This window comes from Tiliqua scincoides, chromosome 7 (assembly GCF_035046505.1).
Source record: "Tiliqua scincoides isolate rTilSci1 chromosome 7, rTilSci1.hap2, whole genome shotgun sequence".
NCBI classification, from domain to species: Eukaryota; Metazoa; Chordata; class Lepidosauria; order Squamata; family Scincidae; genus Tiliqua; species Tiliqua scincoides.
Genome location: NC_089827.1, coordinates 4,454,869 through 4,478,437, shown reverse-complemented (window position 1 = coordinate 4,478,437; position 23,569 = coordinate 4,454,869). Strand labels below are relative to the sequence as shown.

The window sequence follows — 23,569 nt, the reverse complement described above, 5'->3', positions numbered from 1 at the left end:
ATATCAGATTTACTAATCAGAAAGGTTAGTCAGTTATCCAAATGCTGTTTTGATGATTGGAAAATTTTCAACCTCAAAGTTTATTCTGTTAAGTCTGGAAGTTTGGACGCTACAGAACAAAACTGCTTTTGTGACCTTACAGAAAATACAAATGACTTGTACTTCTTAATGGCAGTTCCCCAATCCTGGAATTTCCTTTTCCAGGAGGCCCCATGGTTGGTTGTTGGTTGGCAACCTTCAGTCTCGAAAGACTATGGTATAAGCCTACAGCACCCGGTATTCCCAGGCGGTCTCCCATTCAAGTACTAACCAGGCCTGACTCTGCTTAGCTTCTGAGATCAGACGAGATCAGGAGATAGTGTTCAGTATAGGGAGATGGTTGGCAACCTTCAGTCTCGAAAGACTATGGTATAAGCCTACAGCACCCGGTATTCCCAGGCGGTCTCCCATTCAAGTACTAACCAGGCCTGACTCTGCTTAGCTTCTGAGATCAGACGAGATCAGGAGATAGTGTTCAGTATAGGGAGATGGTTGGCAACCTTCAGTCTCGAAAGACTATGGTATAAGCCTACAGCACTCGGTATTCCCAGGCGGTCTCCCACCCAAGTACTAACCAGGCCTGACCCTGCTTAGCTTCCAAGATCAGTCAAGATCGGGCATGTGCAGAGGCCCCAGACCCAAACATTGCCTGCCATTAAGGGGGCAGTGAAAATCTTACTTTCATTTGACTCAAATGAACATTGTTTGGCTCCCTATTTTTTTTCAGTTCCCTTGTTTCTCTTTTGCCCCCACGATTTATTCTGTAGCTTGCTGTTTCATTGTGTTTATTCTGTTTGTTAAAAACACTAGTTTTTCCATATTATCTTATGGAAATGTTCTAATGCTTCTTGATGGGCCCTTCAATTCAACTGAAAAGGCAACCTAAAAAGTATTTTAAATAAACTATAAATATAATCCTGATGCAAATAGAAAGCAAAAGCTACGGCCTTTTGTTTAGAAACTCACTTTTCAAAACAAAACAGAGACAACACTGCAAAATCTGACTGATCTATCAATCTGAATCCAACATGTAAACTGCATACTACATGACAGAATAAATTCATAAAGATAATTCTGTTATCAATAAGTTAAACGGTTATAGATAAGTTCCCTACAAAAATGTAATTTTTTTGAAAAGCCTTGGTGGCTGACAAACCTTTGCTTCTTCCATCTGCATGATATTCGCCTGACAGTCAGAGATACTGTCATTGATATAATCAATATTTGCAGTCAGTGACTCCATCTCTTCATTGATATTGTGGACATTTTTGTCCACCTCGGGACCACCTTCTTTGATTACTCTCTCTCTCCTTTTGGAAAGCTTCTCCTTCCTTTTGGTAAGTTCTTCGCGTTGCTGCAATTTAAAACGTTTTAAACAGAAAGATTTTAGAACACGGCCAGGACAGACCTACACTCAAACTAGGAAGGGATGAGAAGGAGTACGGTATAGAGGAATAGCTAGCTGATTTGACACCCGAGGCTCATAAATTTTTGATATTCTCCCCACCCCATATACGAAAACATTATTTTCAGTAATAATCATGATGTGACTTAAACAATAACAATAACAATAAGAAGGAGAAGGAGAAGGAGGAGAAGGAGAAAACACAGTGAAGTCAGTGCCCTTCTCTGCTGTTGCTCCTCTGCATGTAGTACTTAGTGACACACTGCCCCTGCATCTGGAGGTTCAATGTAGCTATCATGCAATGCAGCACCTCTAGTCCATCACGAATGTTTAGATTCCACTTTTAAAGTCCTCTAAGCCAGGGACCAACAACACCCTAATTTCCCAACCAATCACACCAATTTACTTTCAACCAGTTGCAGGAACACTGTGTGACCTGAAAGACTTGACAGTGCAAAAGTGTGATAGGGCTGCAGCCTTAGACACACAATATAGTAGACAAAGACTAGAGAGAGAGAATTGAAGGTTCTGAAGGAACTGCAAGAATTGAAGGTCAGAAAGAAGGTTCTGTACCAAACGCTGCAACCATTTGAATGGATACCTGCATGAATGTATGGAGGAGAATATCCTACCTTAAGCAGTCTATTCATATCTGTCTCCATATTGGAAATGGTCATTTTCTGCATAATGATTTCTGTGACTCTGCGCTCAAGTAGCTGCCACTTCATTCTGGCTCCTCTGGAAGAATAAACCCTTGCAGTCATCGCTTTCCTCTGATACTTACTTCTGTAAGGAATCCAGAGATTTACTTTATGCTATATTATCTGCGCAAAATAATATTTCCTGTAAAGCATATATGCACAATGGGTGCTATAAATGGAAATTTTATGGGAACGTATACATTGGACAGACTGTAAATCAGATGGCAGATGTTGAGCTGCCACAAAAGAGAGCTTTTCAAAAGGGGCAGAAAGTAAGGCCCCTACGGCAAAACTACAGCCGGTAAACATTAAGAAAATGAAAAGTGTGTACAATATTACCTGGTTCCATTGGTTGTGGCTGCAGGCAATGCTTGGACCCTTGCTACAGGTATTCGCATCCTCTGTTGTGATGATGTTCTTGACCCATCGTTCTCTACAGGCGAGACATTAGAATTTGCTTCTTGACTTGAATGCTCAGGCAGACTCAGCTTCCGACTCGCCCTCCCAGCCACTCTGTCAGACATGGGTCTTGCTTGCCGACGAAGAGCCGTCACCTGGCAAAAGCAAGAGAGCGGTTTGTAACAAAAACCAAAACAAACTTGCAAATTGTTCTAATTTCATGCTGCAATTCACACATATATTCTGACACTGATGCGGTCTGGTACCTCTTCTGTTTTGCGGCGTAAAATGACTTCTTGATTCCTCTTCTGAGCCTCCAGAAGTTTTAGCTGGTGCTGCAATTCAAGAGCCATTAAAAACAGAGTTATCCTCTTAATTGCCAAACTAGAGCTTACAAATATGCATATAGCTCAATGGTTTCCGAACTTTAGGAGCCCAGGAATCACTGAGGCCAAAACCAGAATCGCCACGGACCACATGCAACTCACCCCCCCGAACACAAAAAGTACAATTAAATCTGGTAGATTGTTTTCTGTCTTTTAAATAATTCATGTTTGTATGTAAAATGTAATGTACGTTCGTATCTGTGTGTACACGTAGGTGCGCACATATACATATATTCGTGTACTGCTTAGGTTTCTGTTCTCTCTATGGTTTCTGAACAAAGTCTTCACCTATCAAATGTTTATGCCTCATAAAGGTTTTGTTGTTGACTAAATCTGGTAGCACTTTCCAGTGCGCGTAGCAGTGGTGGTGGGGAGGTTTCAGAGCACTATTGATGGGCTTATTTGGGTGCCTCCCACTCAAGCAGACCACCAAGGGCCCATTTGTTGGTGGTCAGAACATTGTTAACTGATGCATAACTGTAGTCTTCCACTGAGCTACAGCCCGATCTACAGCATAGGTTGGTAGCCCACACACATGTAAGATTTACACTGAGCCCATGTTTTCATAAATGACTCGCCTCTCGTTTCCGCTGTTCTTTTTTAAGTTGAGCGATTTCTCGGTTCCTTCTAGATTCGTTCATCCTGGCTTTCTCTTGCTCTTCTTTCATTTGCTTCATCAGACGGACCTGTATAAACTCTTGTTATTCAACTACTTTTAAAATGCAGGTTTACTTTTCATAAACATTATCACGCACACAAATTTACATATTCTCTCCCCTTTCTTACTATGGTAATTGCCACCCCATGGTAGACGTTATCTTGGTAAGTATTGATACAATTTGTCATTTATTTAGTATTAGTCCAAAGTGGTTAGTGCAGAGGCCCATCCTCACATAAGAACAATAGAACAGCCCCACTGGATCAGGCCATAGGCCCATCTAGTCCAGCTTCCTGTATCTCACAGCGGCCCACCAAATGCCCCAGGGAGCACACCAGATAACAAGAGACCACATCCTGGTGCCCTCCCCCACATCTGGCATTCTGACTTAACCCATTTCTAAAATCAGGAGGTTGCGCATACACATCATGGCTTGTAACCCATAATGGATTTTTCCTCCAGAAACTCGTCCAATCCCCTTTTAAAGGCGTCTAGGCTAGACGCCAGCACCACATCCTGTGGCAAGGAGTTCCACAGACCGACCACACGCTGAGTAAAGAAATATTTTCTTTTGTCTGTCCTAACCCGCCCAACACTCAATTTGAGTGGATGTCCCCTGGTTCTGGTATTATGTGAGAGTGTAAAGAGCATCTCCCTATCCACTCTGTCCATTCCCTGCATAATTTTGTATGTCTCAATCATGTCCCCCCTCAAGCGTCTCTTTTCTAGGCTGAAGAGGCCCAAACGCCGTAGCCTTTCCTCATAAGGAAGGTGCCCCAGCCCCGTAATCATCTTAGTCGCTCTCTTTTGCACCTTTTCCATTTCCACTATGTCTTTTTTGAGATGCGGCGACCAGAACTGGACACAATACTCCAGGTGTGGCCTTACCATAGATTTGTACAACGGCATTATAATACTAACCGTTTTGTTCTCAATACCCTTCCTAATGATCCCAAGCCTAGAATTGGCCTTCTTCACTGTCGCCGCACATTGGGTCGACACTTTCATCGACCTGTCCACTGCCACCCCAAGATCTCTCTCCTGATCTGTCACAGACAGCTCAGAACCCATCAGCCTATATCTAAAGTTTTGATTTTTGATTTTATACATATACAATCATATATACACACATATACAGGTGTGCACCCGGGCTGATGGATAGTCAATCCATGGATACAGGGGATGCCCCCCTCACTCTCCAGAGATGAGGTAACTGTGCTCCCCTTGCCTCTGGAGGGTCTTCTGAGCCTGGCGGAAGCCATATGCATCTGCCCACAGCCTCTGCCAGGCTTAGAGTGACAGAAAAGCCCCTTTGGGGCTTCCCTAGGCCTCCCTATGCCTTGTAAGGCATTAAAAATGTCACTTCTGGTTTTCACAGAGAAACCAGAAGTAGCTCTCTTTTTTTTTGCTATTTCCTACCATTCTGAGCCCAGCAGAGGCTACAGGCAGACACAAGCAACCTCTGCCAAGAGCAGAGGACCCTCCGGAGGTGAGGGGAAGACAGTTCCCTTCACTTTGGGGGGGGGCGTGGGGGGCCCTCCTGCAGCCTTGGATAAGTGAATCAGTGGATAAGGAGCAGTATCCCATATCCTCAAGTTCTGCAATCAGGAGGTAGAGTGGATTCAGACAACCAGTTACCAAATAGAATCTTACCACACATGGTGAACTGCTACAAATAGTGTTGTTTATAGCAGTGATGGCCAAACTTACTTAATGTAAGAGCCACATATGATAAACTTTAGATATTTAAGGAGCATTCAAATACTAAACATGAACATTATACATGTGTTTTAATCCAGTGGTCTCGCAGTTTATACCTGGTAAGTAATTATGAAGCTTGAAAATTTTACCTTTTTATATTAATTATGATGCAAAAAATGACCTCCGTCAACGTATTTCTGCAAGCCACACACTAAGAATAACAAATGTGGCTCATGAACCACAGTTTGGCTACCCCTGATCTATAGCATCAGACCTCCTGGTGAGACATCAAATTATCTGCACTCAGTCACAAATAGAAGGAATGGAGGGCAAGGAAGAAGATACAGATAATCCGTTGCTCAAGTTAGTTACCACTTTGTAAATGTCCATCTGAATTCACACTGACCCAACTCCAACACAGCAACAAATGTGCACTGTAAATCAGGTCAGTCTTCAAAGGCTGAACCGTTTATTTTTGTCCCACCTTTTCACAGTTGCTGCAAGGTAGCTAACAGTTCAAAAAACATTAAGCAGACAAAGTCTGCTGAGACACTAAGATATCCAGTGTCGCATGCACGCACTTAAAAGCTGTTCTCAATTGCCCACCAAGGGTTAAATCAAAAAGAGGGTCTTCAAGGCCGTTTCTAAAGCTTGGCGAGAGGAACCATCATAAACATCTTAAGGAAGATTTCTGTGACCTAGGAGCCACCACAGAGCAGCCCCCGTCTCACATACACACCAACCAAGCCTCAGAAAGCAATGGCCTGGGGGGTGAACATGCACGTGTATCCCAATCTTAATGAATGGGCAGAATCCTGTGACGGCAGGTGGCATTTCAGAGCATTCAACTGTTGAACTTTTAAAACATTGTACCTGCGAATGCATTTCATCTTTCAGGTAGATGTACTGTACAGAATTTCAGAAAGGAAATTACCTTTGTTTTCTTCATCTCTGCCACATCCTGCTGCAATTTTCTTAGCTGCTTCTCATACTGAGACTGATTTTTAAGTAAACGTGCATGTTCCTTCTGAGCAGCCTGAAGCCTCTGCAGTTCTTTATTCATGGACTGAAGCTTCTTTTCATACTCCGATTTAATCTTTTTGGCTTTTTCTTCTGAGCAGGATTCCACTGAACCTGGACAATGACAACAGACTCTCTTGATCTATAGAAATGTATATGCGTATGTGCAAAAACCAATTTAATTTACAAAACCGACTGCATATTCCAACTTTTACTGGAATTCTTGCTTATGGGGAAAAAGGGTAGAAATTAAACTCTCACTATCATATTTGAATCCCATCTTTTCTCCAAAGATCAGAATGATTTACATGGCGAATATTCCATCTTATCCATGCAATGACCTTACGAAGTAAGTTATGCTGAGTGAAATAAACTGATCCAAGGACAATCAGCTTCATTGCCAAGTGACAATTTGACCCTAAATCTCCCAGTCCAAATCACACATTTCATTCACTATGCCAGTTCACTTTACTAATACAGGTTGGCCCTCAGCATCCATAGGGGATCAGTTCCAGGACCCCCTGTGAATACTGAAATCCACGGATAATGGAATCCGCAGATAATGGACATCAGAGGACCTCCAGACATGACCAGAAGCATCTTCCAGTTGCGCCTGGAGGTACCAGAAAGCTGAAAGTGCCTTTCCAACACTTCCAGGGGGCTTTCTGAGGCCTGAAGTGGCCTCTACAGGCCTCAGAACACCTACTGGAAGTATCAGAAAGTGCTTCTAGTTGCATCCAGGGGATCAGGTTGGGTCCTCCAGTGCGGGTCTGGCACCACATCAAGTCAAAACTGTGGGTGCCAAACCTATGGATAAAGAGTCTCCAGCTGTATTGGCATCCAATGGTTTTTCAAAAGTCCCGAGATTGGTTCACATAAGAACTTCCTCTTACCAAGGTTTTGAAGCACTTGGTCTCTTTCAAGCTGAGTGTCTCGAATCTTATGCTGTAACATCATCAGCTTCTCTTCATATTGCCTTTTCAGAGTCTGCAGTCTCTTTTGGCTGTTCTCCAGTTCATCTATCAGCTTTTGCTTTATGGCAATTTCACATGTGATGTTTGCTAGATCTGCCTGATAATTTGCTGCAGTTAATTAAGAAAATATAAAAAAGGAAGAGTTTAACACGCTATGATACTCGGTCTCTATCGTTTAAGAAATCAACAACTGAGAAGCACTTTATACAAGATTGCATATTGCACTTTGCCTAAATATCACAGAATTGTTTCAAAAGTCAACAACACATTTCCAATAGAGATGTTTAGCAGAGGTGCCAGAACTTCAGATGAAAAATGTGTTCAGCAGATATCAGAATTGGGGCATGCACTTTGGTGTTCCCAGTACATTATAATTAACCCTCGTTTCTCATTACCCTGTCATCCAAGTTACTAGACTTAAATATGAGAAATTCTTATAAAAGCAGCACATCCACTCCCAAATTGTAATATGATAATGCAACGAACTGATTTTAGTATAAGGAAGGAACAATGTTTCGTATTACGGCTTTCACAAGTGGCCCCCTAAACCTGTGGCTAAAGGGACCAAGTGGCTATGGAACGCAAGAGATATAGTGGACAACTATTCTTGTGTCAGTGTTGAAGATGTGCAACCTTTTTCATCAGAATCCGAATCTGATTCATCTGAGCTTTCAGCAACTTCCATGTCATCATCTTCATCCTCCTCTTCCTCTTCTTCCTCCTCCTCCTCATGATCACTAAGTTCCTGACCTTCTTCCTAAAAAATGGATGGGGGGGGGGGAGAAAAATTAGAACAGTTCCACAACTTCCTTAATTTCAGTGGCTCCCAAACTTTTTCAACTGGTGGCTCCTTTGACCTATTGGGCTAATGGCCCGCAGCTCCCCATTACGTCTAGAAACCTATATACTGTATAGAGTGGCAGGTTTTTCATGAGGATTCCACAACTCCCTCCACAGCTCCCTGAGAAACCACAACTCACAGTTGGGGAACCACTGGTTTAGTTTATTCATAAAGACATTTTCTCTTATTTGGGCATGCACCATTTACTTATGCATTTAGTCCTCTCTTTACAGTTCACCTTTTGGGTTTTAAGGCATTACTGGACAAGAAGGTTTTCTTTATTTGTATAGTAATCTCAGTCGAAGAGTTTGGGAATACAAGAGCCTTTATTACGCGGGCCTGCAAAACTGAAGGTCAGAAAAAAAAAACTTTCAAAATTTATAGCGGTTTGATATGAATTTGGGGTGCTGAATGGCAAAAATGGCAATTGTTTTGCCCTATCATGTCCAGTTTCAGAGATACAGCATAGCCTTGTTACTAAATGGTTCAAGCAGCTTCCTCATGAGGACGTCATAGCATAGGCATCTTCACAAGGAAGCTGTTTGAATTATTCGCTATCAAGACTATGCAGTATCTCCAAAACTAGATGCCACAGAACAAAACTTTAAAGACTGCAAAATGTGTATTGGCCTGCGTTAAAGATGAAACATATTAAATGCCTTGATACTTACTGTATCTAGCTCTTGATTCTCTCTTTCAGAAATGCCCTTTTCATCCATCTTCTCTTGTTCATTATCCATGCTCTCCTCTTTAACAGTGCTATAAAAAACACAATAGCATTAAAAAAAAATGGAAGGGGCCCAATTTCCCATCTCTTCAAAACAGCCTTCCTAAAGCACTGGCTACATAATCTGTTATTTCGCTGAATGGCAAGAGATAACCAGCCCACTATGCAAATCTGAACATAAAGAGGGGTAACTGAAAGATTAAATAGATGATCACAGTATACAATGCATCATCTAACCTTACACAGAAGGATTCTTGCAAGATTGAAAGTTTTAGAATGGCAGGAAAAATCATGAACATTTTTTTCATGCATAAGTTACATCCTGCAGACCTGAGCAAGGTTACAAAATGGCAAGAGGGAGGTGTGGCAGAGCATTTGTGGAGATATAGCTAAATCAGAGGCTTTACAGTACTGCACAGTAATTCTGTCTACATCATGCCAGAGCAGCTTAAAGTTAAGGTGGGTGTAAAGACGATTAGCAACCATATTTTAAAATTCCCCCCCCCAAAGTCATAGCCCTGCACATCAAATATGTATGGCCCACCCACAAATAAGGTTCTTTAATTAATTAGTAGAAAAGATGCAGAGTCCTGAATCTCTGAGATGCCTCATCTCCAGAGCCAATCATTCCCTTTCCTTTTTAAGGAAGATTACTAGAGCTTTCTCAGTAGTTTCTACAGAAACACAAAAATTAGCATATTAAAGAATGCAAATGTAAATTGTAACATGTCATGCATACTTACCCAGAAGCAAATCTCATGCATTCTATGGGCTCACTTCCTAATAAATTGAGCTACTGCCCCAGTCCCGTACAACATACTGTACAAACAACTTTTAGAGCCAGCACTGAACAAAAGCAACTGGGGGTCATATTATCTTATGACCCCACAGGATAGTTGGAAAAAAAGGATGCGTTCTACAGAAACAGCTGAAGAAATGAACGATAAGAAATGTGCTGGAAACCAAGACTGGGAGCAAATGAAGTGTAGTAATGCTAAGGGCACTTGCAAAATGAGGAGCAAAGCTTACAACACTTTTACAAGAGCTCAAACACTCCAAAGGCAAAACAAAAGACAGCACAGATTCACCAACAAACCTAATTCTAAGTCTGAAAACAAAATTACTGAACTACACCAAAAGAATCATTTCTGAGCCCTTCAGCTCAAGTCCACCTTGTGCAATACACGGACGTGTTTGCTTTTGTTGATAACTAAAGAAAACTCCACATTTTGGAAAAAACACACAAAACACTGCATCTTTCAAACACTTCTATCTGTAAGTAATGAATAAGGAAACACTGGAATTGTGTGTTCAGTTGCGAATAAATACACAAAGCACCATTTTGCATTTCAATTCACAAATTTTCAAAAAAAAACCAAAACAACCCACTGTTTTCTAACACTTCATTTTTTCCCTTCAATATGTCTACTGGCATTTTAGAAACCCAAGCTAACATGGCACCTCTCTCTGGTAGGTTTTGTTTCCTGCATTTGCAGCTTAAATACTAAACCAGGAATACAATTTATGCATATGAGAAACTACAGCATGGTCAACAACATGAAGTGGCTATCTTTATAATGCCTTGCTTGGCAGCTTGCCATCGCAACTCATTGGCTGCTATTGCTGCAGATGTTAAGACTCTGATCTGGATCAACCTTTGAGCTAGATCCAGCAAGGAAATCATGACATCTTTATGTTATGTGATGCAGGCAGCCATAAATACAAACATACCCTTAATACTGATTAAATAGAACAAAGCAATGCTCTGAACGTAGACTAGAACAAACAAGGGTGGTTTCTCAGTAAAATATTTATGCTCTATTGCTTATGCACAAGCTGACAGGTACAGATGAATTTTTAAGTGAGGTATTAGTTTAAAAGCTAAACCTGAAATCCATTAAGTAGAGTCAAAGTTATCCACTCTCATCTCATAAACGTATGCTGTGGTCTTACCTACTTGACACTTTACACTCCACCCCCCTTTAAACTGCTCTGGTTCATCTCAGATGTATATCTCATGTTTTATTCAGGTCGCTGAATATTCAAGGTGAGTTGAAATAATTAAGGGTGCAATCCTAACCCCTTATGTTAGTGCTTTCCAGCAGTCACTTAAGGGCAATGCAGCTCTGAGGTAAGGGAACAAACATTCCCTTACTTGGAAGAGGTCTCCGTGATTGACACCCAACTGCAGGATGCAGCACATGTCCCATTAGTGCTGGAAAGCACTGACGTAAGGGGTTAGGATTGCGCCCTCAGTTATCTGAAAGAAAGAAAGAAAGAAAGAAAGAAAGAAAGAAAGAAAGAAAGAAAGAAAGAAAGAAAGAAAGAAAGAAAGAAAGAAAGAAAGAAAGAAAGAAAGAAAGAAAGAAAGAAAGAAAGAAAGAAAGAAAGAAAGAAAGAAAGAAAGAAAGAAAGAAAGAAAGAAAGAAAAGAATTTTTGTAAGGGAAAAGTCATGTTCTAAACTGTTCTACATAGACCTCTAACCCTAAAGTTGATGTTTATGTGTGGACTGCTCTCATTTCTTTTTAAATGATAGTTTAATTAAAAACCTGGGAAACATTCCAACCTTCTTTCTTCTTGACTGCTTTCCTCAAGTTTCTGCAGCCTTCAAAAGCAGGAGGGTACAGTATTGGAAGGCCAAGCCAATGAAGAACAAACCAGACAAGCGAAAAGTGAGAGCAACAAGAAAGTTAAAAAAAGTGATACATGAGCTCGTGAACTTCAAATGAATTTTTTTTTTTTTAAAGAGAAAGAGACACCATTAAAAAACCACAAATAGTAAAAAGGCAATACATTCTTCATAGCTGGAATGCATTCAGGAAAAAAGAGAGGCATGCTGGGCACAGAGAATATTTCCTGTAAATGCATCAAGGAAATTAATGGGAACTAAACAGGAAAGCTTCCAAGTGGTACTGGACTCACTGCTGTTCTAGCCATGCACTTTTGGGGGGAGAAGGGGGGCACCTAATGGCCATTTGCTTTCCCTGAAGTCATGCCTGAACTGTTTCTCCCTATCACCACCTTCTTCAAACCAGAGAATGGCCTAAGGACACCTGGACATAGTTGTGCTGATGAAGGTAAACAGGCCTGATCCTGTCAACTGCCCGGATGGGAGACTGTTCTTATGCTCTTTTGAATTCCTTGGAAAAAAAGCAGGAGGGAAGTGTGATAAAGACAAAATGCTTCTCTTTCAAAGTCTGCTCAATAATACAGGCGTATGCAGCTTAGCAATGTTCCAACCAAGGACTTCCGACTTACATATACTATGGTCCTTTGTTGGTTTACAGTACAGTAGCTGAAAATTCCTTACCTTTGTGCTGGTGTTATCATTAAGGAGGACCCAGAGTCCATTCCAGGTCATGTCGAGCCTTCACGGGCCTCAGAATACCCCACATAAGTGTCCAGAAGCTACTTCTGGTTTGCTTCCAAAAACTGCAAGTAGCTTCCAAATGCTTCTGCAGGCCATTCTGAGGCGAGTGAAGGCCCAGTGCAACTGGAAGCTTCTCACGTCTCCTAATGTCAACACAAACACTACCAACAACACCACCACCAAAGTAAGGATTTCACATAATGAAGAAATCACTTAACAATGGGATTTGGAGGACGCCTCCCCCGTCGTTAAGTGACACCTGTAAGTGACACCTTTACATACAACTTCAGTGTCAAGAAGTACTGCCTCTGAACCGTATTATGAAAACATATAGCTACCAAATTTAGAAGAACAAAAATAAAATGTGTTTTATTTTCTCATTATGTTACAAAGGGAATTTAAAAAGGTCCTTGAATTGCAGAAAATATTTGGCCCCGATGTTTAAACAAAACACTTATTTTAAATTCACTCCACACTGAAAACTCCACACTGAAAACTAATTTTTGTGATAGTAAGAAAAATCTTTAGAATACGTAAGTTACAGCTTGCTAGAAAAACGAACAAAAAGCACACATCAGAAGCGATGAAAAAAGGACACATACTCATGCCTACATTTAATGAGAAATGCAAAGTAGTGGTGCAGAGATGATATGCATGACTTTTGTTAGTCTAGTACTGCTAGAATTACTGTATCTTAATATGGCACTAAAATGGAAAATTTAATGGGATACGTACTAGTTAGGCATAGCTCAGCAAAATTATTTTATAATAGTTTAAACTAAGGATGTGGGCGTTCTGAAAAAGTTTTATCGGATCTTACAAATTAGAATAATATTTTATGTTGGTAACCTTCAGTCTCAAAAGACTATGGTATCGCGCTCTGAAAGGTGGTTCTGGAACAGCGTCTAGTGTGGCTGAAAAGGCTGATTCAGGAGTGACAATCCCTTCCACACCGGGAGCAAGTGCAGTCTGTCCCTGGTCTATCTCCCTGGCTATGGGCCTTCCTTCTTTGCCTCTTAGCCTCAGACTGTTGGCCAAGTGTCTCTTCAAACTGGGAAAGGCCATGCTGCACAGCCTGCCTCCAAGCGGGCTGCTCAGAGGCCAGGGTTTCCCACTTGTTGAGGTCCACTCCTAAGGCCTTCAGATCCCTCTTGCAGATGTCCTTGTATTGCAGCTGTGGTCTACCTGTAGGGCGCTTTCCTTGCACGAGTTCTCCATAGAGGAGATCCTTTGGGATCCGGCCATCATCCATTCTCACAACATGATCGAGCCAACGCAGGCGTCTCTGTTTCAGCAGTGCATACATGCTATAATATTTTATATTTATATATAAAGATTTATATTACACACACCTGACAAAATTATTTTATTTGCTGTTAACTCTGTCCAACTACATCTATCAGTATCACACAAGATCAACTAACCAGGGTCAATTGAGACAAATCTCATCCTTCCCTTCCAGATTATTTCACCTGGGGGAAAAATGGTAGGTTTTTCTATGACAATCTTACAAAAAAGGGGGGGATGACTGCAAAGTAAAGCCGGGATGCGAGATCAACTATCATGTAAGGAACTTAATTATTGCACAACGAATCTACTTCTTACCCTTCACTACAGAGGATGTCAATCATCCCTCCTTCTTCCACATTTGTTATAGAAAGCAAACTTCTGGAAGAATGGAGGATCAACTAAGTGGAAGGACAGGGTTGCACAACACAGAAGCCTGTTTATCGATTTAAGCATATTGCAGGCTAAAATGAGTGTACTGAATGAATGTCTAAGCATACAGAAGTCTACAATGAGAATTGGAAACCAAACAAGAACTGGGATTAATTCTTTTACTGCTAATGAAAGCTGATTAAAAACCACAGGCAACAATCCTCAATTTCCTTCTTTTGGTCAAGCCCCACAGACCATAGCAGCCTATAAAACAACCTGACTTTAAGCTATACCAATTACAAAACCAGCAGAGTGACGGAAGTGGTTCACAAACACAGATCAAACAAAAATCTAATCTTTTCTTAATATGGCTGTTGTACCCAACACAATACTAGTGATCTTTCCAATGCTGTACATGAATAGTTTTCAAACTACACTATCAAGAAAAAAATTTTCTGCTGAATTTTAATTTTACACCATTTTGACCACAGGAAAGGTGGTATATAAATTTTAAATAATGTTCCACATCAACTTATCAAGTAAGGAACCCCTTCCTAAGAAATCCCTGATAAGCTTGCAATAAACACCAGGAGACCCCAGAAGACAGTCTGCACTGCTGCATATGAAAGATCAGTGATAAGGTCTGTTCTACTATCACCTTCCATATATTCGTTCAGTGAAGATTCTGAAAAACATGACCTAGGCTACCATACTCAGTGGCGTCTCTGTACAAGAGAATACAGTTTAAGGGCTCCTTAAGTACTTACAGAAGAAGTCATTTAATATGAACCGACCTTGAGAATTTGATGTAGCTGCCTTTTAAAGCATATACATTTGCTCTCCTCTGTGGCCATTATAGACAAGGGTAGTCTAAGAACGCAATCCTAAACTCACTCACTTGGAAGTAAGCTCCACTGAACTTAGTGGGATTTATTTCAGAATAAACATACAGGATTGTGCTACAAGAGACTGGCATATGTGGCTTTCATATTAACCAAATTTGGCCACTGCTATATAGAACCACAGGTGTGAGTCTGTATGTTATCATGAGATTATCAAACATGAAAGTTCCACTCATCCCACTCAAACACCGCTTTTGATAGACTAGGGTTGAATTGCTGGATGGACACAGAGGGTAAGACTAATTCAGAAACACTGAGAAAGCAAGCAAAACTGTCTAGAAGGGCAGAAGGCTAATGAAAGAACATGGTCTCAAATAATTACAGGCATCCCCCAGTATCAGCAGATTCGGTTATCAGCGTTCCCTGCACTCATTACTTTCATTTATGTTGTTTACAGTCGCACAAAGGAATTGTCTACTTGCCTTAACTAGATGCTATAAGCAGAAAGCTTATAGCAGGAAAAGCAGGCAGGCAGCCTGCAGCTAGAGGGACAACTCAGCAAACATTAACAGGAAGCTTTCTGCTTATAGTACCTGGTTAAAGCAAGTATACAATTCCTTTGCATGACTATAAACAACAAAAACAAAGGTAATGGGTGTGGAGGGTTCAGATAACTGGATCCGCGGCTACCAGGGGATTGCCTATAATAATTTGAGACCACAAAGAATGGCTGCAGGGGTCTGTGGAGATAGGGTTGCTCCACAGTTTCCTGTATCTGGGGTGGAGCCAGGAATGCACCCCCCATGGATACAGGGGGGCGCCTGTACTACAAGCACCAAAATATAGCTAAAGTTTGGCTTTGTCCAAAAGACCCTTATCAGACTGGCCTAACTACCACTTCCGTGCACCTGACTATCATATCGCTGCTATATTTTTAAACGAAACCTTGGACCAATAGGTAGTTTGGGCATTTAAAAAAATTTAGAAGTCAACAAGAGAGAAAGCCAGAGAGCAAACATATATCATCATCAGATACAATGAATACACATTTGCTTTTGATTATGTATTTATAGTAGATAAAAGCTTTACATTTTTTCTTGTGAAAAGCTCAAGCTCAATTGACATTGGCAACCTTCAGTCTCGAAAGACTCTAGTATCGCGCTCTGAATGGTGGTTCTGGAACAGCGTCTAATGTGGCTGAAAAGGGAGTGACAATCCCTTCCACACCGGGAGCAAGTGCAGTCTGTCCCTGGTCTGTCTCCCTGGCTATGGGCCTTCCTTCTTTGCCTCTTAGCCTCAGACTGTTGGCCAAGTGTCTCTTCAAACTGGGAAAGGCCATGCTGCACAGCCTGCCTCCAAGTGGGCCGCTCAGAGGCCAGGGTTTCCCACTTGTTGAGGTCCACTCCTAAGGCCTTCAGATCCCCCTTGCAGATGTCCTTGTATCGCAAGCTCAATGTCCTTGTATCCTACAATGTCCTTGTATCGCAAGCTCAATGGAAGTAACAATTTATAGGAAAGGAAGGGCCACGGTTTACATACAGCAGAACTGTTCATAATTAACAGCTCTTTGCTTTATTTAATACAATCTAAAATGTTTTTATATTTTGTGTTGGAGGGTTAGAAATGAAGGAAAAACAAAGCATGCAGACACAGTGATACAGCAAGGCAGGCACAAGCCAAATACAAAGAAAGCAAATGAAGCCATTCTAAAAACTACCAAAGGAAGCCCTACACTGTTCTTCCAGAGCAAGAAACTATGTTGTGTTTTGATACAAGTTGTGTTTTCTGACTGAAATTTGAAAGAGATACAATGTCCAGCAGCTTATTTTTAAACAGTTCTATATCAATATTTTTTTTAAAATGCCCGTATGATCTTTTTGTACACTGCAATGCTATACACTTGGCTTAAGTATTTACAGGATTTATGTGGCATTTTTTAAACACAAGCATATTGCTCGAAAGAGGACTGCATCCCATTACTTACAACTCTAATACAGACACCATTCTGTGCAAAAAAGACCACAACATACAAATGTAGTTTTAAATGGTACCTCTTTTTCTTCTTCCTTTCTTTCTTTTTCAGTTTTTCTAAATCTTTTTTAGCTATATCAAGAATCTCAACTGTCTCTTTATCGGAGGAAAGCATCGATGCAGAAAAAGCTGCGGGGCCACCAAAGTACGAAGACCTTGTTGAAGCTCTGGATAAGTTGCGCCGAAGGTTTTCACTCACTGCTTCACTTTCCAGTAGTTTTGCTCTTCACACACAAAGTTATATAAAAGAAAGCAATAAGTAGTTGCAATTTTAATAGCTGCAAAGATCTAGACAACTCTTAAATGAAAATATTAAAGAGAATTCAATAGAAGGGGGTCCTGAAAGAGTGCCAGTACTCACATACGTAAGCTACTGTACCACAGCCCTATACAGATGTACCCCCGTATATGTGAATCTAGTATCTGTGGAAGGGCCCCAGAACATATCCCCTGCAGATACAGGGAGACACCTGTATTAACAAATCAAATTCAGGCACTTTCACATCAAGTGCTTTTTGCCTCTTTTCAGAACATCTGTGATGTTCTATGGCAGAAATAAAAACAGTTCTATTGCACATTAAGGATGAAACATATAGTGGGAGATGAGATTTAATCAGGCACAGCATGGTCCATAAAAGATAGTAGGAATTTTGTATGTTACTGTGTGCATGGAGTCAAGTTCCAAAGGTATTGCCACATTTGAGGCAACTGACTCTCTCAATTTTTATGGTGGTTTGATATGAATTTGGGGTGCCGATTCAAAAAATGGCATCCGCTTTGCCCTATCACGTCTAGTTTTGGAGATATAGTATAGCCTCATTAGTGAATGGTTCAAGCAGCTTCCTCATGAGGAAGCCATGGTGTAGGCTTCCTCATGAGGAAGTTGCTTGAACCATTCACTAATGAGGCTATACTATATCTCCAAAACTAGACGTGATAGGGCAAAACGGATGCCATTTTTTGAATCGGCACCCAAAATATACGCAGGAATTGGTGTATAAGGGAGCAAAATATCTGTTGGCCTGTGTACTTAGAGCAACACCAAGTGTTTGAACATACTATATGCTGACTGACAAACTTCCTTTCACGTAACCCAGTGGTTCCCAAACTTACCTGGATTTTGACACCCCTGCAGCCACTTCTCCCAGCTCAGATGGCCACTGCCATCTTGAATCTCAAGAAGTCTCACAAAAACCAAGATGATGGTGCCTGGGGGGAACAGGTAAATGGGGCAACTAGGGATATCCTGTGATCCCCTGTGAGTGTGCCACAACACCCTAAGGTGTCACAACGCACACCTAGAGAACTCCTGACACAGCGTATAAACACACTGGGCTGTACTGAAAAGTTATTTTTTGTTCAACAGAGAGAGCATTTTCTCCAGAAAAAAAAAAGAGATCTTTGGTCACAACCCATCATATTCCCAGCACAAAGGTTGGTAAAGCTACACAATGAAGTTTCTATATACTGAAAACACCACAAGCCAAAATTATGACGGCATTTTATACAATACCTGAGATCTTCAATTTCCTTAATGTAGTTATGAATCATGGTACTGATTTCTTCACTTCCTTCTCCTTTAAAAAAAAGCGAAACACAAAATTCAAAAATATATACTAATGGTTGAGTAGCAGATACAAAAGATACATTTAAAAATGTAATTAGAATAGCAAAGGACATCAAAATAATTCCTAACAATAAAACCTTCTTCCTCACCCTGCATTACGGTACCTATGAATTGAAACGGACTATAAAGCATGCTTTTATGGTCAGAGGTTCCATGACATGGGACGTGGTCCTCCTTTTGGACTCAAGGGCTCGAGAAACCATCCGTGAATTCATCTGCACTGGACACACAAGCCCCCAGGGATGGATCAGTCTAGACAGGTTAAGAACATAAGAACAGCCCCAATGGAGCAGGCCAAAGGCCCATCTAGTCCAGCTTCTTATATCTCACAGTGGCCCACCAAATGCACCAGGGAGCACACCAGATAACAAGAGACCTGCAAGGCTTCCTGGGAATTGTAGTTAAGAACATAAGAACAGCCCCACTGGATCAGGCCATAGGCCCATCTAGTCCAGTTTCCTGTATCTCACAGCGGCCCACCAAATGCCCAGGGAGCACACCAGATAACAAGAGATCTGCAAGGCTTTCTGGGAATTGCAGTTAAGAACATAAGAACAGCCCCAATGGAACAGGCCAAAGGCCCATCTAGTCCAGCTTTGTATATCTCACAGTGTCCCACCAAATGCCCCAGGGAGCACACCAGACAACAAGAGACCTGCATCCTGGTGCCCTTCCTTGCATCTGGCATTCTGGCATAGTCCATTTCTAAAAGCAGGAGGTTGCACATACACATCATGACTTGTGTGGTATCACCACAACAGTATGTCCTAGAACAACCACCACTGTCAATGAACGCAGTTTCAGGAGTGTCCAATTTTAATAATGAATTACTATTTCCTACAGTCTCTTATTCATATGGCAATTTTCAGTGCTAATGCATGTTGCGAGAGGAACATTACCTGTTCTGGCAAGGACCTGGTTGGCCTGATCACTCACTAACTGTGTAATTCGAGCGCTCAGTGTATCAATAGTCTCTTGCATGGCCTTTATCCTGACTCGTAGGTTGTTATTCTCTGTTTGCAGCATAGCATTTTCATGAAACATGTCATTAATACTTTCCACACCTTCCTCATTGATAATCTTTTTACCCTAGGAGAAGAGAAATAATTATATTTTTCTCAGTTGCCAAGAATTAATCTCAACTGAAATTCAAGACTGTTATCCATTTAAGAAATCAGCTAATTCCTAAAACCAAACTATAACTCTTTGGAATGTGTAGCTGCACTAAAATCCGGTAGCTGTGAAATGGTCTTACTTAGCAAATGGTCTTAGTAGCAAAAAATCACTGATTAAAATAAATCAACCTGTCAACATACTATTTTTAAAGATTTATATCCCATCTCATTCTGAAAAGAAACATCCTGAAGAAGTTCCCAGTCATAACCACTTGGGAAGTTGTTCTCAAAAGGTTGAAGAATCCTCTCGAATGATAGTCAATGTGATGTGAAAAGTTGCAGATAAAGAATTGTGAGCATGTGTGGGCTCATGCATTAGGAACTTAAAAAAATTCCTTTTAAATCAGTGTTTCTCAAACTGTGGGCCGGGACCACCAGATGGGTCCCCATTCATTTCAATATTTTATTTTTAATATGTTAGACTTTGATGCTACCATGGCTTGTGACTGCATCTGGGGAAACGTTACAGCTCTGCACTTTTAACAGGCTGATATGTACATGGTTTTAACAACTATAGTCAATGCGACTTAACCCTGGGTAAGTGTGGGTAGGATTGCAGCCTAGGATTGTTAAACATTTCCCTGCTTGATGACGTCACTTCCAGTCATGACATCACTTCTGGTGGGTCCCGACAGATTGTCATTCTAAAAAGTGGGTCCCAGTGCTAAATATGTGAGAACCACTCAGTTTTAAATTATTGAACTTAGAGTGCAATCCTAACCAACTTTCCAGCCCCGAGGTAAGGGCAATGTAGCTCTGCGGTAGGAGAACAAACATTCCCTTTTCTTGAGGGAGGCCTCCATGACTGCCACCCAACTGCAGGATGCACACACGCCCCACGGGCCCAGCTAAGTCAGTGCTGGAAAGTTGTTTAGGATTTGGTCCTTCATCATTTAGAAACAAACTCTTTCCTGATTCACTAACATGACACAAAGCTATGCTCATTGCAAATAATTACATTTGATTAAATCAAAGAACAAATGTTCAACTAATACCACTGATGAACACGTATGGCAAACTCCAGCAAATGTTACCGTTTTATATTCCATGAGCTCCATCTGCAACCGAGTAATCTCACTCCGTAGTGCATTGATTTGCTGGCTAGCCCTGTCCTGATTAATCATCACCTTGTTCTTGATGTTTCGTGCCCGATTTGCATACTTTAAAGTGTTCAAAGTTTCCATGAAATCTCTGTCTGAAGGGCTTATACATGCTATCATGATTGTTTGGCTGCAGGTTAAAAACAAGTTCAGTGTTATCAATCAAGGCAAACTTTGAAAATAAACAAGAACATTACTAAAAGCAACACAATAGACAATGCATTAACATTTCGACAGAGATAAAGACTCAGTTCCCCATCCCCCCACCAAAGAGACTCTGTGGACAAAATATCCAGAAATTACTTTCTTCTTCGTATGGTCAGGAAAAACACTTTTATCTTTAAAATGAATCATTATACAGAAATTCCATTATATGAAATACATGGCACTTTAAAAGGGCGATGCATGTCCTTTCAGTCACACACGCAAGTCACACATGCAAGCATATTGGCTGATGTATTTTCATTTCCAGCCCTAATGCAGAATTCAAGTCACTAGCTACTTCTGTTTCCTTGTAAAAGTTGTTGGAAGACAGCTGTGATTCATAATACAACTCTGAAAACCTATACTGTCTGTCTGTCTGTCTGTCTGTCTCTCTCTCTCTCTCACACACACACACACACACACACACACACACACACACACACACCCCACACACACACCCCACACACACACATAACCACAGTAACTATTTACAAACATATCTATAAGCAGCTCCATGCAATAAAAAGATGCATTTTGTAACATATTATCTGTGTAGCAGTAAACTCAAGACTTAGCAAATGTATTTTGTCTCACTCAAGTATGAGTTAACCTGCAAGTGATTGGATACAAGAATGATAATATGCCTCTTAAAATTAAATGCAGGTTGCAAAACATCCAAGTACAAATCCATAATTCCATGTGAAAACACATCTTTGTGGAATTAGTTAACAAGATGTACCCCCAGCATCTTTCGCTGTCCGGCTGAAATTTGTACATTTCTTCTTGTTTTCATAAGTCTTTTGTGTTTCTAAATAATTTTTTTTTGGCTTACACCACAATGAATTTGTGCATACTGCTACAAAATAAGTTTTGTGGCCTCTCCTAAAAGTCTGCCATCCCTATTAATTAAAATAATAATTATGTTTCAGCTAAGACAGGAATGAAAATCATACCTCACCTTTCAAATTATAATTTCTAAAATTAAAAGATCACTTTGTCTTGAACAGTTATCAGCACTTTGCACTGTAATTAGTTCATCTGTGGCTTATTTCAAATGAAGTTCCATTGCAGTAAAGTGCAAAGCTATAGACATGCATGAGTAAGACCTTCAAAGCAGGAACACAATTTCTGAGTTTCTACCATAGGCCCTTCCCATGACTCAACTAGAAATCCATGCTTGAAAAACATGCCTTTTCAGCAGTGTAGGCAGTAGTAGTGGAAAGCAAAGAAACCTACAGGTTTCACTCATGCAATTCAGCAGCATGCACAAAGATTCACTCAATGTGAAACTAAATTCCTAGCATTCTAAGGCTGCAATCCTAGACACATTCTCCCAAGAGTTCCATTGACCACAATGGGACAGACTTCTGAGTAGACATGCATAGGACTGTGCCGCAAGTCAGAGAAACTTAGGAATAAGAAAAAAAAAAAGGAAAATGAGTACTGAAGAGATAGCCACAGACAAATTCTAGTGCCGTTCCTGTTGTAAAACTGTTAGTTTGTAAACTAGTGCAGAGGTTCCCAAACTGTGAGCTCTGGCTCCTCGGGAAGTCAAGGAAACCAGCTGGGAAGCCACAGAATCCTTGCGTAAAACATCACAGCCCTAATGGGGAGCAATGGCCAATGGGCCAGTAGGTCAAGAGAGCCATCAGTTGAAAACATTTGGGAACCAATGAACTAGTAAAAAGGAAAGTCAAAAGGTTTATCATCTATACATTGCCTGTATCACTCTCTTATAAGGTCATTAGGCTCCAACAGAATGACTAATGAGACTACGCTCCCATCAAGTGAAATCATGGATTTTTCTGAAAAGACTCTTACTGGAAAGTATACAATGCTTTAATAATTAATCCATAATCGAAAGTATAATTGCACTCTCAAACAGCAAAGCATTCCTTTAAACAGATCCTTTACTTGTGCTGTAATTTAGCTTGTTTCCATTATCAATTTTTTTTTAAAAAATTTCATCTACTGGACTTAAGTGGCCATTTCCTTTCATTTATGGAATTGCATCATTTCTCAGATCACACAGACCAAAGACATTGTGCAGCAGTTCCTCTCCAATTAAAAAATTAAATTTCCTAACCTAGCTGTATGAAAAAGTATATCAATCTAGTAAGTTTTGATTCTTTAACAATCTAATACATTTTATGCTAAACAACAGCAAGTAGATCGGAGGAAATCTCAAATAACGTTGAACTAGAATTAACACTGTACTATCAGTATTTTTACACATACCTGTTTCCTCCAAGAGAGTCCTGCAACAGCCGTGTTAATTTTGAATCTCTGTATGGGACATGCGTTGCCTTCTTACTTTTATCCCCCAATGCACTGATTACATTGCCCAGTGCCAACTATAAAAATGCCACAAAAAGAAAACAAATACTAAATGTGCCATAAAAATGAATGAAAACATACAAATAAGAACATCTGAATCCCCAGAAGTGAGAAATGTGTGTGTTCCATAGACAGAGGATGGAGCTGTATAGAGCAGGGTTTCTGCAAGTGGTACAGCAGGTGGTGTTGGGTGGTAAACACAGAACCCAGCAGTGAGACCGCAATGGGAGATTCCAACAGCGATAAGGAACTTGAGCCAGCGAGCAGACAAGCACAAGAAAAACCTCACTCACCCACCCTGAGCCTCTTTAGAAGCTCCCATCATGGTCTCTGAATCTGGAAGTAACTGGCGATGACATCAGCACCAGTTAC

General features: G+C 40.8%; 1 protein-coding gene and 2 pseudogenes across 4 annotated transcripts in view; all 3 read right to left on the bottom strand.

The window, feature by feature from the left end:
- Nucleotides 1-23,569, bottom strand: part of KIF21A (kinesin family member 21A) — a 107,754-nt gene that overhangs the window by 35,908 nt on the left and 48,277 nt on the right. For 2 of the 4 annotated variants that reach the window (XM_066633127.1, XM_066633129.1), the window contains exons 7-21: nt 23,099-23,214; nt 20,591-20,786; nt 19,281-19,470; nt 18,268-18,331; nt 16,775-16,978; nt 11,419-11,457; nt 8,796-8,883; nt 7,917-8,040; nt 7,203-7,391; nt 6,224-6,423; nt 3,509-3,616; nt 2,811-2,879; nt 2,485-2,699; nt 2,077-2,230; nt 1,196-1,393 (exon numbers count right to left, since the gene is read on the bottom strand). In XM_066633127.1, the coding sequence (XP_066489224.1) occupies nt 1,196-1,393; nt 2,077-2,230; nt 2,485-2,699; nt 2,811-2,879; nt 3,509-3,616; nt 6,224-6,423; nt 7,203-7,391; nt 7,917-8,040; nt 8,796-8,883; nt 11,419-11,457; nt 16,775-16,978; nt 18,268-18,331; nt 19,281-19,470; nt 20,591-20,786; nt 23,099-23,214 (2,154 nt within the window). The remainder of the gene's footprint in view (nt 1-1,195; nt 1,394-2,076; nt 2,231-2,484; nt 2,700-2,810; nt 2,880-3,508; nt 3,617-6,223; nt 6,424-7,202; nt 7,392-7,916; nt 8,041-8,795; nt 8,884-11,418; nt 11,458-16,774; nt 16,979-18,267; nt 18,332-19,280; nt 19,471-20,590; nt 20,787-23,098; nt 23,215-23,569) is intronic. The other 2 variants (XM_066633128.1, XM_066633130.1) reach the window with 1 other exon arrangement.
- Nucleotides 262-384, bottom strand: LOC136658019 (5S ribosomal RNA; annotated as a pseudogene).
- Nucleotides 414-536, bottom strand: LOC136658018 (5S ribosomal RNA; annotated as a pseudogene).